This window comes from Ursus americanus, chromosome 10 (assembly GCF_024610735.1).
Source record: "Ursus americanus isolate L20-20 chromosome 10, mUrsAme1.1.p, whole genome shotgun sequence".
NCBI classification, from domain to species: Eukaryota; Metazoa; Chordata; class Mammalia; order Carnivora; family Ursidae; genus Ursus; species Ursus americanus.
The window spans coordinates 2,397,561-2,416,971 of NC_142136.1; the positions used below are offsets into that span (position 1 = coordinate 2,397,561).

Genomic DNA, 19,411 nt, shown 5'->3' on the forward strand with positions numbered 1-19,411 from the left:
AAATTGATGGTACATTTTCACCAGGATCACTGTTTCAGCTCTTACAACATCAAAATTGAAACACGCTTGAACGAGTCAGAAAAAGCGTATGTGGAAAAAGGATTGAAAGACCTGAGCCTCTTTTGTTAAAAGTTCAGGTTTTGAGAACAATCCCATTTAATGATTCTTTATTCTAATCCTTGACGTAGAAACCCACGTGAGTTTCAGCCTCTGTAGCACATTTGAAAGTCCCCTCTGCTTATTGAACTGTGAAAAAGTGGCTTGAGGGATTCAGACTTGTAAAGGCCATTTTCCCCTCCCTCATTGTAAGCACATTGCCTGACTGTAGGACCACCAAAACTTTTAACAGAAAACACACAAGTGGAATAGGGGTGACCATCCTGCTTCTTTCCACATACTCTCGGGGACTTGTAGTTTCCCGCTAGATATTTTTCTTGGTACTTAACATTCTGTGATTTAACCAATTTGGCAACTTTTTAAAAGTTGTTTGTTTGAATTGAGTAGACAGCTTCGAGGAATCCATGGACAGATGTTTTATAAAAATAGAGGACTAGTTAGCTGGTTACATATTACTCAGCAGATCCAGCCTGCTGCTGGTTTTTGTGTGGCCCATAAACTAAGAATGATTTGTACACTTTTAAATGGTTGAACAAAAATCCAAAGAAGACTACAAGCTAAAATTATATGAAATTCTCATTTTAATGTCCATGAATGAACTTTCACTAGAACCTAGCCATGCTCTATTGTTCACATATCGTCCGCGGCTGCTTTCAGGCCAAGAGGACAGCCCTGAGTCGTGCGCAGGGGTGTGGACTGGAGAGCCTGCAGTCGGTAGTGTCTGGCCCTCCGTAGGGAAAGCACCTGCCCAGGATCCGTGCGGCCCAGTGTTCCTGTCCAGGCAGCTTCTGTCGAGTGTGCTCTGCAGTGGGGCAGCCTCTGGGCCACGTTTGGGTGTCAGCAGAGCAGAATTAGGGAGCCAGACGTTTGGCAGGGTAGAAGGTGAAAGGGTGAGGGTACGTAAGTAGGGGCGTCCTCATGGTGTGTGCCAGAATCAGGTGTTCAGAGATCCTTTGACTTGAGAGGAGTATAAACTGTTGTGTTCATTCGGTGCTTCGTGACGAGAGAAGGACTATACGGTTGACCCTTGAACAACGGGCCCGACCTGTGCACGTCCATCCATACGTTGGATTTTTTATAAATACAGTACATACTGTAATGTATTTTCCTTATGATTTCCTTAATAACACTTCTTTTGTCTGGCTTACTTTATTATAAGAATACAGTATATAATACATATAATGTACAAAATATGTGTTAATCCACTTTGTGTTGTCAGTAAAACTTCTGGACAACAGTAGTAAAATCTCAGTGGTAAAGTTTTGGGGAGTCAGAAGCTGCATGTGGGTTTGCAACTGCATAGGGATTGGTACCCCCAGCCCCTCCTGTTCAAGGGTCTGCTCATGTCGAAATCTGTAGCTTACTGGGAGCAGAGAGAAGAGAGTGTGTGTGTCCCCATTTTTGATAACCCTGTAGGAATAGTGCCAAAATTATCAGCTCCCAGTTACTTCTTCCACAGTCTCCTTATGTCCCAGATTCTGCCCCTGCGTCTTCTAGGATGTTTTGATTTCCCTTTTGGATCCCTCTGCCTTCTCATCCCACAAAGGTATGTGTGGAACCAGCGTCTCTGTTCAGTCTGAGCCGTGACTGGTCCTTCTTCACTGCTTGGTCCGCACGTGGGCAGCGCGTAGCGTGCGTTGGCCACAGTCCTTCTGTTTAGTTTTGAAGTTAATACCTCATGCCGTCTGGAAATGCGATGTGCGGGTGTTCGACGACGTTGTTGGGGGGAGACCTTGCCTTCCTGTCTCAGGTCTCCGCACCCACCCCCACTCAAACACGGGGCCGTCTCCAGAGTCTCCCGACGTCAACACCGATTTGTTGCCTATTTTTCTCTAAGCCTGTATTTCCTTGGGAAAACAGTAAACTTTTTGGAAAGTGTATTTGGAAATTCTTCACTGGCACGACTCGAGAATGTTGGCTGCTCTGGAAGCCTCTCTTGTTTTCCTCAGGGAAGTTTACAACGTTGAATGCCACTTAAACATGTGTGCGCTGTTCTCCATCATTCTCTGAGCTCCTACAGAGTCCTCTTGACCATCAGCTTGGCTTTGCAAAAGTTCTCTGATTTTGGAGAAAAGCCCGTATTTCTGTATAGAAATGATCATTTTATAAACTTAGCATATGTTCTAGGTCTTCATTTTTCTAAATTTTGGAGAATTAGGTGGTTTTTCACGTGGCTACCTATTACTCTGTTCACATTCTTGATAGAGTAGATCTTTCTGGGCGACGGCACTTGGGGCAGCCCCTGAAAATTTGAAAACTCACCCAGCTAAACACTTAGTTTACTGTTGTCATATCAATAGCACGATGATCTCAATTAAGTGTATGATCATTTTATATACGTGTAATTAATGTAGTTCACGCTGTCCAAACGTTGGCATTTCTTTTCCATTTAATTCATACATCACAATAAAAATAATACCCAATTATAGAAGAATACTCATCAGAATTCACAGCCATGAGATCAGAATGGCAGGCTTATTCCCCTTAGTTCTGCACACAGATGCCATATGTTTTTAAGAAACTCGTTGGTTTCTGGGATTCTCAAATCTTGTCTTTTTTATATCTGATCAAACTGAGTTTGGGCTTTCACCTTTCTTTGAAATGTATGATACATTTCTTTATCTTAGGCTTTAAAGAGCAGAGACATGTTTAGCGATTATCCAAAGATGTACAGGTTTTTCATTTCTGAGGTTGGAGCTTTAGGAGTGTGATGGCTGGAGAGAGGAACACAAGGCTTATTGTTCTCTTTACAGTGAAAACCCCTGTCTGCCCCTGATGTGTAGTTGTTACTCTGATGCGGTTTTTGTGGTAACATTAACCCTGGAAGCCAGCACCCCCCCTTCCACGTTGGCTGTTCGTGACACCGTAAGGCTGCCGGCCTTGCTCGGCAGAGCAGGCACGGGAGCCGCCCCCGTCTGGTGCTCAGTTCTCAGTTTATCAGCCTGTCTCGCTGGTTCACAGCCTGTCTTCACAGGGCAGGGTATTTTTCTTGTCTTTCAGGGGAACTTCAACAGGGAGTAGCTTTTTGTTCCTTTAACATTTATTATTTCCTCGTTGAGGTTTACAGGGTGGCTCTTTCATATTCGTGTGATTGAGATGGTTCACTTCACATTCTGCCAGCACTTCCTACTGTAGTCTGTGTCTTAGCTGCTGTAGGAGACCCCGGCCTTCATCCGCCGGCACGGCCGGCCATGCGAGGTGCTGTGGCGTGGGCTCCTAGCGGGGGTGGCACTCCCGCCCCAGGGATGGGCTCCCAGGAAACCCCCATGCACATGCTGTCAAATGCCAGAGTCCTACCACTGCAGGCTTTCCCGTCAAACACACACAAAAACTTGGCTTCTCAGATCTCCCCTGACGATAGGTTCCTCTGACGTCAGGACATCCTTCTAGCCTCCGCTTACAGTGTCACGTGCTAGCATCCAATCTGGCTTGTCGGTGTGCTGTTTTGAGGAAGCCGATCATTACGAATGCCATGGACAATTTCAGTACATGTTTGTTTGTTATGATTTTACTCAAGCTTAAAGGAATGGATTATTACACTTATGCAGATGACGTAGAATTCAGTTTCAGGTTCAGTCTGAAGTTAGCATAAATTTAGGTTCTTCAGACTGACCTAAAAAATGATGTTGAGAAGCTAAATAGGAAGATGCCTTTCTTAAAGTTTAGTGTGTTGATTTTTAAATGCCTATCTCCCGAATCTTGCTTAGTAATCAGATGTGCGCAAGAGCAAAGTTAGTTACGCAGCCAGGACGAGGGCTCCCCCGTAAGGGAGACTCGCTGTATGTCTGTATCCTCTTGCCGCCCCCTTGAGATAGTCAGTCAGGTCGGCAGGAGCAGAGAGCAGGTGAGGGTGCCGGCGGGCTGTAATTCAGTGTTTTTGTGTCACGCAGCCTGAGAAATGCCAGTGGCCTGACAGCAGCAGACATTGCTCAAACCCAGGGTTTCCAAGAGTGCACCCAGTTTCTCTTGAACCTGCAGAGTTGTCGCCTGAGCCGTTTCTATGACAACGGCACCGTAAATGGGGGCCATCAGAACCCCTTCCCTAATCATACTAGTGCGGCAGCAAATCGCAAGAGGTGCTTGGAAGATCCGGAGCCCTTTGGAGTGAAGAAGGCCAGAACCGAAGGTGAGACCCCTTGGTGGACGGGAGGGGCAGACTCTCCTCTTTTCTGTAACGTGTGCTCTTTTTCTATGGCTGGAGGCGCCTTCGAGATGAGACCTTCACTTGAGGGGTACTGTGCCCAGAGGATCCTGGTGCAGTGGTGGTGGCGTTTCCCCCGTTTGGCTCCTTGGAAGACTGGCCCTTTAACAAAAGGGGAGCAGATAAGAGGGCGGTGTTGACAGCTCAGATGGAATATGTGTATATAACTTTCTGCACATCCAGGTTTTTCTGCCGCGAATTAGATTTTTCTTGTTTCTTGTACCTGTTTGAAATATAACTATTAAAAAAATCTGCCACCATGCCTGATTTTTTTTTGTTTGTTTCCTGTGAACGTTCCTGAGCTTATGAATAACATTGGTGGTCTGGTAGCAAAACACAGTTTCATGTCTGGGCAAGGAGAGGTTTGCCTCGGCTGGTCTCCGCACCCCAAAGTGTGGTGTGTGTGTCACAGTGAGACCAGGGGTGTCGGGGCGACGTGAGGATAAGTCAGTAAGGTAAGTTTTCTATAAGTATTCTCCGACCTTCTTATCTTCAGATGACTTCTGAGTTTGCGAAGAAGCAGAGTCACCTGGTCACTCTCAGATGAAAACATCTCCCCTTCATCTAGGAAAGAAAGCTATATGTATATACCTGTATGTAAGATACCTTACAAGACAAATTAATAGCTGGGCAAGAAGATGTAACGAGCTTACACCGAGAGGGACACTTAGAGATGGTGGTGAAAAGTAATTGCATTGAAAGTATGAACTCAGATAAGATAGCAGAGCATTAAATACAAAGTTGTGCCCTTTGATAGAAAAAAAAAAAAAAGAGCCATACAAGTGAAGTGTGAGAGAAACCTGCATGGCCACAGGTGTGGTTGACTACCCTTCGTGTGGCCAACATGACCCTCTTTCCAGCGCTGCACTTTTCACTTTAACGGGACGGCATCCAGAAGAAAACAGGGACCTTTTTTTTTTTTTTTTACTATGAAGTTGATTAAATTGTATTACCTACTTTTAAATACTTAGTCACTATAAAAACTTGTGACTTTTTTTTGTAGAAATGAATGTATGAATTTAAATGGAATCGTTTATCAAACTCATAACTGATAAATTACATAATTCTCTTAAAGGTGCTGGAATGCTCATAAGCACAAACAGCTTGAAGGTTCACGTGAACCTCACCGGTGGTGCTTTTGACGGTGACGTATTGTTCACTGTCATTTATTTGTACCATGTTCCAGCGTATTTTTTCTAATGTATTTTAAAACCCCTTAAGGAGCATCCATTTTTTTTTTTTTAAAGATTTTATTTATTTATTCGACAGAGATGGAGACAGCCAGCGAGAGAGGGAACACAAGCAGGGGGAGTGGGAGAGGAAGAAGCAGGCTCATAGCGGAGGAGCCTGATGTGGGGCTCGATCCCATAACGCCGGGATCACGCCCTGAGCCGAAGGCAGACGCTTTAACCGCTGTGCCACCCAGGCGCCCCAGGAGCATCCATTTTTTAAAAAAATTCTTTTTTTCGTCCACTTAATGCCTGGTTTAATATTTTGGAATGATGCGAAGTGTTAGCTTCGTTACGCCCTCAGGCAAGAGTCCTGCATGTTCCCATGTCCACGCATGTTGGTTCGTAGCATAAATCTTAAATTCTGTTCAGTAGGGTAAGAAGGATGTCACTGAACATTCTAACAAGACTCAGACATGTACCAAAGAGTTTCTAAAACCAGTCTCTTAAGGTGTTCGGGCCCCTGGATCGGCCAGTATTCTCATTGTTGAAGTGTGCCGAAAAGACTTTCCGAGGATTCCTCAGACTTGAATTTCAGTTTCCTAAACCTTGTTACCACACAGGCTGGGTTTGAAGAACCGTGCGGGTAGATAGACGTTGTGGGGATTTGATTTCCCTCCTCCAGACAAGGATTCATTTTGGTAGAGCCGGGTGAGAGATGCACGTTTTGCCCCTGAAACTCCCCGAGCAGCTCAGCCGGGCGCCAGGTTAGAAAAAGATGCGGCTGGAGCTTGGTGTTTGAGTCACGCAGCCCCACGCTGGGCTCTGCGCCACACACCTGCAGTGGTCCCACTGTCACTACCGCGGGAGAAACCTGGGCTCGACACCGGATGCACGGAGCCGGACTGTCCTCACTCCCGGCCTGCAGGCGGTGCTGGTCCCGGGCAGTGTCCCACGTATCTTTGAGCGTGGGTGTGTATCCGGTCGCGTCTGTGTGAGCACGGACAGGTGCCTTCATCCTGTGCCTCTTGGGGGAAGCGGAGGGGATCGCCCTCATTGTATCTTTACGTACTGGCTGTGAGTGGAGGCGGGGCGGTCGGTCTCACTAAGGATTTTCCCAGCTGCCTGAGTTTTCTGAAGGAGGTTGTGCTGCCTGTGCACGCACTTCCTCGGATCGGGCTCTGGTGCGCAATTCAGGATATGTTGCCGTGGTTCATCGTCACTTAATTTCTGGCATCTCGTTTTGACTTGCTATTTAAATGTGTGAGCTTAAGGTTTTGCTCATTCTGAATTATTCATTTTGTAGATATGTTTCTGATTCTCATGTGAGAGTAAAAATAAGTATTTTTTCCTTATATAATATATGCATATAAAATACTTTTGAATAACTTCATATGTTAAAGTATTTAAAAGAGTTTAAAATTGTCTGTCTCCCTCCTTTCTTCCCCCAGTACAAGTTAGGCCTTTTTTTTTTAGATGCCAGGCATACTGTCCGGGCTGTATAGTGCGGAGCTTGGACCTTATTAACGCAACTCAGTCTGGTCTTTCTGCATCTTAAGAATCACACACACTCGTGTTTTTAGTGTGCAATTTATGTTCATAAAAGCAGTTAATTTCCAGAAGTTTTTCTGGCTAAGCCAACTTTTTAAAGTGTGCCTTGTGAAATTTATTTTTTTAACTTTTTTTTTTTTTTTTTTTTACTTTGGAATCCTGAAAGTTCCCTACTCTTCTCCACAGAAAGTAGCCTGTGTCTCTGCTTTCAGTAAACTATTTTCAGATATTTTAAGGTAGTTGGCTTGATTTTCCCTTGGAAACTACAAATGGAAAAGAACATGAAGGACTAATAATGCCTCAGCCTTTCCGTGCTGCTTGACCGTGCACTGCGCTGGGGTGGCAGGCTGCACTTGGGGCGTAGTCCTACTTGAGATGGCCTCGCCCCACCATTCACGCCAGGATCCCGTCCACTCTGCTCAGAGCGCAGACGTGGGCCGTGGGGCCATGAACTCGAGCATGAAGTCAAATCCAAAGTCACTTAAACGGTTGATTTTGATTAAAAGTATTTTGGCATAAAATGGGGTTTTGTTCATTTGGGATGGCACAAGGAAGCATCAGTATGTAAGTGGGTTTTGAGGTGTTTTCTCCCCATTTTTCAACCATTGGCTCGAGATGGAATGACTGGTGTCCTTCAGTGGCTCTGTAAGGGTTCAGGTGTGTTAGTGTCTCTGTTAACCTTCAGGAATAACAGTACAGTTACCCGTATATGTGTGCAGTCCTTGGAAACCTGTCCAGGTTACCAGGAGACTGGTTGGGAAAGAATGTCCGTCCCATCGGGGGGTGAGTGTCCTCTTGTCATCAGTGATTGTTTGGGGTACAGCTCCCGAGTCTGCAGTGGGTTGAGGCAGTGTGACTTAGAGACTGAGCCCAGGATTTTGTCATTGGAACCAGTTGCTGTAGGAAGGAGGCTGTGTTGATACTAGATCTCTTGTTAAATCAACTTCACAGTTTTGTTTTTAATTCAAATGGATATATTACTGATCTTAGAATTTCATACATACCGTATAGGTATTTCATTTATAAAAACACCTTTTTGGAAAACTGCAGCTTTATGATTCCGTTTGAAATTAGCAATGAGAAGTTTCTCAGCACACTTTCCCCTGGATGAACTTCACATTAGAGAGTCTCCACTTTCTGGTCTTCATTATGCGTCTTGACCACACGGAAAGACCGGGGGGGGGGGGGGGGGGGGGGGGGGAGGGAGAGGGGATGTGACTTCTGTCGAGTGATGCGTCCGAGTGATTAGAGCCTGAGACTCAGGAAATCCGTTACCTCCCCCATTAAAAATGTAGTCCCTTCTGGTTTGATCCCATACGTTAGAGACGTGCACACGACTGACGTTAGGTGAGGTCATTGATGGCTTGTTTTTAAATACTTGACCAGTCAGAGAACACTGCGTTGGAGCAACAAATGATTGTTTTGTCTTCATCCCTGAAGACTTAGCATGGCATAACTGTGATCTGAGCAAATGCAATGGAGAACCACGTGCTTTCTGTGATTCCACTGTCGCCGTCTTGAATTCCAACCCCCGAGCCTCGTCTCTTCTCAGAGCGGTGGAGTGGCTGTGGCAGGAGTCAGCCGTCCATGCACCTTACTTACTGCGTCCTTTTCACGAAACCCCAAGGCCCTCCGTGGTGTTTCTAGAATTCACTGCTGCACTTGGGGCCGTGGCGGGAGCTAGAGTCTGTGTAAGTTCCCGCGTAGTAGAACCGCCTTCATTTTGGCCTCAGGTCCTGCTTTGATTTTAACAGAACTTTTTTTCAAAAAAGCAGTTATTTGGGTAAAATGTGCTCTATGAGTGGATGAGAAATAGTTCTGATTGATAAAGGCCGGTGGGAAGCCACCAGGGGAAACTTTCCTTCCCAGCTCCTTTGAAGGGGACCTGGTCGGTGTTCCCACTTCCACGGGGAGACCACAGACGTGCATGGTGTCCTGGAGCCTCTGGCCAGCCCCACCCCAGGGTGTGGTCAGCACCTGGGACCCCCCCCACACTGGCACCCTAAAGATGCACAAGGGAAGATCACTAATCCGTGTCAGGAGCCCAGCCTCACTGAGGCCCCTCGTGTGAACCTGCTTGGCAGCGTCTGGGCATCAGCGGGCTCCTCCCACGTGGCATGGCCCTGGGGTTAGTGCCCTGCTAGCCGGCCGGAGCACCTGCATCACACAAGTAGGTGACCATAGAAGTTGATTTTTGCCTTTTAAGAGACTTTTCTCCCTTTAAAATAAGCCCGATGGGGCATTTTTCAGAAGCCCTAGGTAAATTTCCAGGTGTCCTTGGCAATTGAGATCTTGTTTTTGGGGGCGCCGGGCTGGCTCAGTTGGAGCCTGTGACTCGATCTCAGAGTCATGAGTTCAAGCCACACATTGGGTGTAGAGTTCACTTAAAAAAAGTAAAAAAGAACTTGTTGTGCGTGTGCACCTTCCCGGCCGTACGGAGCCAGCACGGAGGTCAGCTTCCTGATGGCACCTCTTCCAACGCATCAGATGCTCCCCGGCTTCCAAAAGCCAAGTAATGCCTTCCGCATGTTTGTAAACTGCTTGGTCATAAAGCATATATGTGGTTTTAGAATCTTGCTAAGAGCTGGTGTGGGGGTTTCAGTTGGAAGTACAAATGCAGATTTCTGTGTCAGTCGCGCTTGGTTGCAGCCTTGCCTCTGCAGGAAGGAAGCTGGGAGGCTTCATTTTGAGCCAATCCTAGGCTTTTTTCTATCATAAATATTCAGCATCTAACGTGTCCTAGGATCCTGTCTCAACAAACGCCTGCTTTGGCCAAGTAAAAGGTAAGGACAGTTCTTAGAAAATGTTCAGTGATTCTCCCTTTAACCATGGAAGTCAGGAGGAAGATGGGAAGATGCTTCTCCAAAGTGTAAATAGGATCAAAATTGATAACTTGGAAAAGACATTCCGTTTTCTCTCTGCAAGACCGCCTTTCTCAGATGCAATGTGCAATATTTCAGTGGCTCCTTTGGCAAAGACGAATGGGTATGTGTGGGAGAAAGGAGTCAAGTCAGATCCAATGTTCTTAAAATTCTGAGAGGCCAGTGTTAATCTCATGGTTCATAAAATACAGTTTTAAAAAGTAAATTGGACCTTTAATGCCTCCATCTGGGTAATTAAGCACGTCCTGTCTACAGGTGCTAGAATTTCCCAAGGTTCTGGGGCAGCTGGGTTACCCGCCAAAGAGTTAAACACCCCTGCAGATAGTTCATGGCAACAGTGCACTACAAAGATCGCCAATCTATAGAGAAAATTCTGGGCTGACTGCATTAGCATATGCTTCCCACATGAAACAGTTTCTTGACTACAGAAATAGGAGAGCCTTTGGTCTATTTCATTTTTATCCTTTTCTGTTAATGAGGAACCACCAGCATTAACGGCACACCTGCGAAATGGAAAGGTTTCGGGATAGTCCCCAGTGCTCTGCATGGGTCTCTCTTTCAGTGAGTCGCCTACGTGGTGAAGTGGCCCTGTGCCCTGGCTCCTCCTCTTGGTTTGACCTTGGATGTCCCCAAACTCCTCTGTCACCGGCCCTTCCGGCCCCCTAGTGGCAGGTCTTCCCTGGGTCCCACTGCACTTCACAGCCAACCTTCTCTGGAGGCGATTCTCCCGATTTTATTACTGCTTACTGCAGTTACTAATCGTTTTGTTTGCTTTCTGTGTTTGTGTCTTTTCAGGCTAGAGAGTGGGCTTCATTCACGGATACGGCCACTCTTCTGGGCACTGGGTTTAGGGGACAGAAAGACAAGTAGCTCAGCTCTCAGGAAGCACTTTTTTAATTTGTCCCATCGGTTTTTTTTTAAATAACCTGCTAACCTGCTTTGCTTTTCAGAGATGTGAAATTGCACATTTAGCCTACTTGTCACCTTCCCGACGAACACTGGCCCCTGAATCCTGAAAAGCAGACCTTACAAGTACAGACACAAAGCCGCGTCATATCTCTGTGGAGTCTCTGTTCGCAGAGGCGTCCGTGGCTGTGCCGTGCTAGCGTGCGCCAGTGCTCCGCGAACTACCTGCTTCCCCGCCTGGCTCACCAGGTGTAGGAGAGGAAGGGGCAGAACGTGACCCCACGCTGACTGCAGGCTCCTCGTCTCTGAAACGGCTGGCTGGCTGAGGTCTCCCTGAAGGTCCTGAGCGCTTGCCCAGCTGACACCTGGGTGCCCTACCCCTACCCCCTCGTTAAGGTGGCCTGTTTGCCACGGACTCTTTGAAAGTACCTGGTTCACAGGAAAGATCGCGCCTTGCCTGTGGCGGATGTGGGGCTCGTGGAGGAATAGGAAGAGCCTTGAGTGGGGAAGACGGGAATCCACGGCTTAATGCCTCTGGCTTAAGAGCACCTGTCCTGCCGAGTGCTTTTGGCCTCGTACCTCTGCAGACCAGCTACACAAATCACAGTGTTCTGTTTCTCCCACATACTAGCCATTCAGTCCTTGTGCTTCTGTTTGGGGAAGACCATGCAGCATTATCTTTGGTCTCAACAGTTTGGGTTAGGGTTAGTGATCAGACGTCTGGAACTGGTACACCCGTTCCCTTTACATATATTGAAAATGACTCATGCCTCTAAAATTAGAAGTAATTAAAGCTGCAGAGTTCGTGTCTGTTTTTAAATGTTTATTGGAAAGATTTAGCACCAAAAGTTGTTGTTTATTGTATGCATCCTTTGACCCAGGAATAATTCTCTGTATTTATCTGAGTAAAGAACCAGAAATACTCACAAAGGTGCACTGATAAGGATGTTGACTGTGGTATTCATGATAGGAAGGAAAGCCAGGCGGGGAGTTTGGGGGGAGGTGTGAGTGATGGTGCAGCCCTGCAGCGGATTCTGACTCGACTTTAAAAGATTCTTTTGAGCTTTGCTGATGAGCTGCATTCATGCCATGGTAAATGGAGAAAAGCAAGGCATAGAAGTGCTTTGGGGTCCGTTTTGGTAGTAGCACATGCTTGCTAAGACTAGAAAGCCGTGTGTCAAGTGAGTGGCTGCTGGGAGAAGGGCGGGGGGGACTCCCAGGGCAAGTGCGTGGAGAGAATGTTTCCACACAGAATGTGATTCTTGCAGGAAATGTGATCGAATGAGCATGCTCGTTTTTCTCCAAGATCCAGAGAACGATCCTTTTTTGAGGAATGTGCATGTATAACTTCAGCTCCAAAGATCTTGGGACCAAGACTTTAATGTTTGTTTCCCATGTTACCGTGTCTTGGTGCACGGGCCCGCGCCCCCAGGACAGTATTGAATCTTGGCTTTTACCTTATTTTCTGCTACTGAAATTAGTGGATTTTTTTAATTTAAGGATAGTTTTAATGGTTTTTATGTTATTCAAGAATCGTCTTTGTATTTCTTTATGAAAAACAACGGAAGGAACATTTGGGGGCATAATACTAAGTGCACTGAACTTAAAAACATACTTAGAAACATCTCTGGGTTGTGTGATTGCTTTATGTGTCCAGGTAACAGCCACGAAGGAGAAGCTGTGCCATTGAGTGTATGTAGAGCATGTGTCCGAAATCCCATGACTTTTCACTGAAACTGCACGCTTCAGGAAGTCTTTTTACCGTGGAAAAGTCACTTTCCCAATAGCGTACTAGGCTCCTTGGTAGTCTGTAGATTATTATGGTGTTTTGACAGTTGGGGAGCATTCGGTGCTCTGGAGGAAAAAGGCGGGAGAAACAGTTGTCTCAAAAGCTTGTAGCCGCAGGGATCTAAAATTGTCTTTGTGTTCTGTGCAGCTCGGAGCTCGGGTCCCTGCACGCTGCTGGGGAACGGCGACGTGGACGAGGACGCTGACAAAATGCTGATTGACAGAGAGCTTGCTGCTGTAACAGGTGGGAGTGGACGGTTCCCCGTTAGCTGCGGCAGCAGCCCCATGGTCGAAGACACCAAACAGCAGGAGGGTGGTTCTGTCGGACCAAAAGAAATAGAAATCTATACTGTTTCAGCAATGCAGACCCCCTGTCGTTGCAAGAACCAGTATGCGTATTATTTCTAAGCTGAGTTTCTCTCCTGATGTTTGCACTTTGTTGTCCGGTGTTTTAAAGAATGTTACACTACAGTTTGCGTATCTTGGGCAAGTTTGTAGATACAAGGATCAGTGTTTCGGGTGCATTCTATAGATACGAAAAGTTTAAGTGCAATCTTCCTACTTTGGTGTGAAGCTTCCGCTTAACGTGCCTTGTTTGATTTCAACGAGGTTTCGCATGCTTACTTTCCCGACATGTGACCTTTGGGTGAATACGCCAGACAGACGTCTGTTGCTAGTAGTGTCGGCCTGGTGCACAGCAAGAAGGATGCCTTGCTGTGGACACGGAGGACGGGTGGATGCTGTGGTTTTGACTTGTGGCCGGTCTCGCCAGCGTGGAGCCTCCCGCTTGCCACTGCTGGTTGCCGTGGTTTCTGGGACATCAACTCCAAGTCCAGCCAAACGCTGAGCACCGCGTCTCACGAAACACGTTTTACATGCTCAAAGGGTTAATATATTCAAGCAGTTGGTAGTCATTCTGAGTTTTTTTTTAAAGTCAAAGGCTGTTTCTTTTAGCGTTTAGAATCTCTGAAGACTTTTCCTGTGAGTTAACACTTTTCTCTGCCATTCTTTTCTTTAGGTGACCGTGAAAACATCAGCCATTTTCTTACTGTGTTAATATATGTAGAAATAGATACTGGTTCTTTTAAGGTTTTATTATGTCTCTATGCTAAATTCTTCACTGGGGTAAGAGATTATGCATTACGTTTCCCAGACATCCCAGAAAAAATCATTTCTTTTTACTAAAATGAAAGGAAAGTGTGCACATCTTTCTAGAAGCTACTGGTTGTTATGGGTGGAGTCGCCTTTTTACCAAATAATTAAATGGGTAGATTTTCTAAGGGAAATTCTGATTGGATAATTCATTTAAAGACCTTGGCTAAAGACAAATAACAAAACTCAAAGCTTTTCAAAACAAAACAACATTGTTAAATGTTTTTAAAAAGGCAGAAGTAATCACTCTTTAATCTTCAAGCATTAATTCCCTGCGTTTTCAGGCCAAATTTAATAGCCAGCGTGGGCGTCACGTCGCGCTGAGAAGGCCACACTTTATTTCGAGCCCCACTCATCCTGTGTAACAGGCGCACACTTCCCGTCACTCATGTACGACACGGTCCACCTGTGTCCACCAAGTGCGCTAAACCCTGGGGGCCATGCAGCAGGCAGGCAGGTGGTGCACGGGAGCAAGGAGCGAGGGCCGTGTTGGAGGCGGCCGGGCGGGGGTCCCAAGTTAGCCACTCTAGGATGCCTGCCGTTCTCGCGCTCGGGTTTGTCAGACTTGCCGTAATGACACGAGGTTATCAACTAGCCCTGATTCTGAGATCGCGCAACGGTACTCTTTGACACCACCCGGGCTCTAAGGGGAGACCACATACGCGGCGCAGAGAGAACGCGAAACGAAAACTGAGTCTAGGCAACTCCGATTTCTGCAGCAGTGTTCCTGGACCTTTTCAGGTCCAGTCCCCCTGGAAATGTCGTTTCCATATCTGATAATAGTACACAGTTATTTGTCTTAGTAACTGTCACGGTCGCCGTCGTAGTCATGAATTTTACCACCCAGGGAACATTGTGTATACTTTATTTTTGAAAAAAAAAAAAAAAAAACTGATAAAGTATTTCTCTGGGAATAGCTTATTTTATTTCTTTCTATTCTTCTTCATGTTTGGTTCTTGAAATATTTGTTCTCTAATCTTGAATTTTAACTAAACAGAAGAGCTGTCCTTTAATTTGAAAAAAAATAATCCCTTATCCTCTGAAGAATTTATACCAATTAAACAAACTATGATTATCACTTAAATTGCCAGAAAAATGGGTGATTAATGGAATGTGTAGAAGGTGTTTTTGTTCATTGAACAAGCCGTGATTTTTTGTTGGCAGGAAGATTTGCGGGACACTCAGAAACCTATGTCCAAGTGCAAATCAGAGGCACATAGATGATGATGCGAAAGTAAGCCCTTCCGGGGGAGGGCCACGCTGTGTGTCAGGGTGATTGGGGGTGCGGAAGCGTGTCCTCGTTCGAACGGTCGTGGGACTCCGCTCTTCTGTATTTAATATCATACTTGCTTTAACAGTGCAGAACATTGAGATAAAATTCCATATTACCAAGCAAGACATAGTTCTCGGTCGTCCGTTGTACTGTTCTGTGAATTCCTGTGAACACGAATGTTGAATCCCCAGTTTCCTTATACAGAAAACTACCTTGTAATCGCTGTCCCATGGGCCCGAATGTGTTGTGATTGACTCTTTTTTCCCCCATAAGACATCCTCCTCCTGAGGGATGTCTACATATGCAGATTAAGCAAGCAACATTTTTCCAACCTAAGTGATTTTTTAAAGTAGCCTAATTAGGTGAAGCCTCGGACATCATAGTCACTTTACTGGTGAACTCGGAAGACCCTCCCAGAGCTCGTGCTGTTGCGCTGCCGGCCCCAGACCGCACGCGTGAGAGCGCTTAGTGCCCCGTTCTCCCACCGGCCGCTCCGCCACAGGCCAGTCGCAGAAGTGCCACGTGGATGCGAGTGTTGCTAAGATTTGAACTCCTGCGTCCGCGTGCCTGGCCTGAGCGACGGGCCGCCTCCCCGGAGCTTGTGTGGCACGGTCTCGCCTGGTCCCAGGAGCCTCCCCAGGCCCCTGCTTCAGCGGCCGCCTTTCTTTTAACCTTTTCTTAAGAGCTGGAGAGGTGTGGGGTTTTATTTTAACTCTGTGGAAAACCTCACACTTTGTTCTGCTGGACTTTTTCACGGGTGATTTTTAAAACTTTTTCCCAAAAGTAGTCTTAAAATGAGAGCAGTTTTTTGATTTTGGGGTTTTTTGACAGCTTTTCAGGACTGTTGGTGTTTTTCACACCACGTATTTGTCCACTTAGGTGTTTACATTCAGCCACTCATTGCTGCTGAAAGTCATAGATGTTTCCTGTCTTACCGGGCAAATGCTGCCATTGGTTCTATTTTTAAATCTGCCTATGCAGTTTTTTACTTCTGGAAAAGGAACTGGTTTGTTTAAAAGAAAAAAAAAAAGAAACTAAATAAATCCTTTAAAATTGTAGCAGCAATGAAACATTTTTAGTTTCTCCTCCCCCTCTGGTTCTGAATTTTGGTGACAGGTGTATTTCTTAATGCAGATATGAAAAACAGTAGCCCCGTGTCGGATACATTGACAAATGGATGTGTCATCAATGGACATTTGGACTTCCCCTCCACGACACAGCTCAATGGGATGGAGAGCAGGAATGACCACTGCTTATCAGGATCTAATGGAATTAGCAATGGATTAGTTGGAGGACGGCCTTTTCCAAGTAGCCAGGGTTCTGTTTGTGTTAATGGGACCGAGGAGCCAGAAAAGACCATGAGCGTTAACGCAGAGATGTGCGGCTCTCTGCACCTGAACGGGAGTCCGAGCAGCTGCGTAGCTAATAGGCCTTCCTGGGTGGAGGACATTGAGGAGAATCTGCAGTACGGGCATTACCATGGGTTTGGGGACACCGCCGAAAGCATCCCCGAGCTTAACAGCGTGGCGGAGCACCCCAGCTCCGCGAAGGGGGGAGAGAGACACGGCGGTGCCGTCCTGGGGGCCATGCACCTCTACCACGGCTCGTAGAGACCAGCGGCCTGGCGTGTCGGGACGTGCCCATCCCCCCAGTAGCCGACTCCGAATACTCGCGGAGCACCCATTGGAGGGAATGCCGCGACCTGTACTGTTTTTTTATACTTCAGCTTTCTGAAAAGTCAGCTTTTATTTGAAAAGTTCCTCGTGAGTCCTATTGTGTGCACGAGTAGGGCTGACGTAGCGCACAGGTGTTTCTCCCGTGGGTGGCGAGCCTCGTTCAAAAGTTAGTTTTCCTGCTGCCAGCCTCAGTGTTTTCCTTTGAATCCTGTCACCATAAAATGCCATCTTTCCTCTTGTCAAGTAAAATGACATCAGATCGGGATAAATGAGAGGCAGTAAACGAGGTCCCTCATGACTCAGCTCCCCGCACATGGTCATTTTGAAAAGCTTGCTTTTACTCTTTCCCGCAGAGTTTATGACAGAAGACAGCTCTTTCCCTATGCAAAGTACAGCCTTACCAAGAGTTCTTGAAGAAAAGAACATTTGTCTCTTTCAAAGTCTTTTCACTGAAACTTTGCAACTTGCCGTGAGGGGGGTCTTGCTTACAGGCACACGTGGCGGTTTGGGGGTGCACGTGGCCCCTTCTTCAACGGCGTGGCTCCCTGCCCCGGGTTTCACTGAGAGCACCTGCCATCTAGGACTGACTTTTGACCTGTTGTGATTTTATCCCACATTTCTTGCTTTGTCTCTACAGTTTTTACCACAGAGAATGGTTTTCTTTATATGTAGTGGAAATTACTATTTGTAGGAACTGTCAGGTCAGAATATTTGACTATTTTGACTTATATTTTCTTTTTTCCTCGTTTTTGTTTTTGGGGGTTTTCTGCTTTAAAATCTATACCACTATGTATATCCAGTCCACCGAGAGAATTTTGGATCTCTCTTAATAAAACTGCACTAAGTTTATGGTTTTATAGAAATTAGCTTTTGTTTAAGCAGCTAGTGGTCACACTGTGCAAATATTGTAACGAATTTTTACTTTTCTGATTTTTGTAATAAAAATTGGTTAAGATAGAGAAAATGTCAAATGAACAAGCCAATGTTCTAAGAGTGTTACTAACATCTTGTTTTTAAACTGTACTTTACAAATTGAATAAAAAACTCTCACACTCGATTCATGCCTGGGGTGTGCTTTCTTTCCAGGGTGTGAGGAGTGGGGGATCGCCTTTTATTTTGCTTGTAAGATTTTGCTTTACTCCTCTGATCCTACCCGTGTAATTTCTGGCCACTTTTGATTTGTTAATATATATACTCTAGTCTTACGGATACTTTGTCTCCGGGAGCTCTCTTGGGGGGTATCAGTTGCTCTCAGCTAACAGTATTGTCCCTGCCTGCTTATTTTCATAAAAGACAACAACCATAATTTGCTAAACATTGGGCCAGCAAACACTTAGGAACGTTAAGCCTTTTAAAACTGTAAGTTATAGTTAGTAAATGCCAACAAAATAATCATTCTGGCATGCCTATATATGTTCCTTAAAACACTGGTTTCTTTATGTATTTTATTTTCAAACTTAACACACCAAAGTGAGGGGGCATTAGGCTTTGGAAGTGTCACAAAAATTACTGGAGGCTGAGAACAGAAGCGCGAATGCTCCTGCCGTGTCACCGCTGCCGAATCCCGTGCCCGCAGCAGGCATCAGTAATCGAGCTCTGAGCCCAGATGGCCTCGGCAGCCCTTCTAAACGACGGCTCTGAGAAGCCACCCAAGCTGCTGTAGGTCTTCAGGAGAAGGGAAACCGTGCCGTCCCTGGCTTGGCCTAGTCCTCGATGTATTTCAGAGACTACATAGTGAGTTAATATTTGCCGAAAAACATTAAGTGAATCTCTTACGATGCCCTGAGGATCAACCATTCATTTAGTCTTGGGACTTTTTGGACAGAATATGACGGCTGCTTGGGGTAAACCTACTGTATAGAACCCGGAGGAGGTCAACGGCCACACGCGGTGGTGATGGATGCACTTTGCTTGTCTTGTCGTCCAGAGGCATTGACAGGCACGTGAAGGTCCCATTTAGAGATCGTAAGGAAATTGTTACGGTCGAATTCTGTCATGGCTGGAATATGCCTGGAAATGACACAGGAGTGGTAGACTGGAGACAAAACAAAACTCACACAACAGTGGGTGTGAGCTCATGTTGACTGGGTACGTGAAGGCTCATTGTTCTACTCTGTATATATTTGGGGAAGTTTTTTGTACTTAGGACTTGAAAAAGATAGTTCTAGTACTTCAAAAACATGTGGATATCATTTTAACACTGACCCAAGAATAAGCCGAAATTTTGCTCTGCATATCTCATCAAAATTAAGTGCATACTAAACTATTATAATAGTTCACTGGTTCTTTTTTGGCCTGAAGACCCTTCTAGGTGCTTGTATACTTAAATGGCAAACAATTGGAAAATTCAACTTTAAATAGTCCATCGACAGTAACACCAAAACCATAAAATATCTAGTAATATACCTTAAAAGATGTTCAAAACCTCTGCACTGAAAACTATAAAACGTCTCAGAGAGAAAGAAGGTTTAAACATTTTGGTTGAGAAAATCTATTTGCAGATGACATGATATTACATAGAAAAAACCCTAAACGCTCCACCAAAAACTATTAGCACTGATGAATGAATTCAGTAAAGTTGCAGGATACAAAATTAATATGCAGAAATCTGTTGCATTTCTATACACTATTGAAGTAGCAAAAAGAGAAATTAAGAAAATAATCCCATTTACACTTGCACCAAAAATCATAAAGTA

At 45.6% G+C, this 19,411-nt stretch overlaps 1 protein-coding gene across 1 annotated transcript in view; it reads left to right on the forward strand.

Moving 5' to 3' along the window:
- The window catches only part of ANKRD10 (ankyrin repeat domain 10), a 32,694-nt gene extending 14,922 nt beyond the window's left edge, over window positions 1-17,772 (forward strand). The window contains exons 4-6 of the mRNA XM_045772883.2: window positions 4,008-4,243; window positions 12,763-12,858; window positions 16,174-17,772. Of these exons, the coding sequence (XP_045628839.1) occupies window positions 4,008-4,243; window positions 12,763-12,858; window positions 16,174-16,649 (808 nt within the window). The 3' untranslated portion in view covers window positions 16,650-17,772. The remainder of the gene's footprint in view (window positions 1-4,007; window positions 4,244-12,762; window positions 12,859-16,173) is intronic.
- The last annotated feature ends 1,639 nt before the right edge of the window (window positions 17,773-19,411 follow it).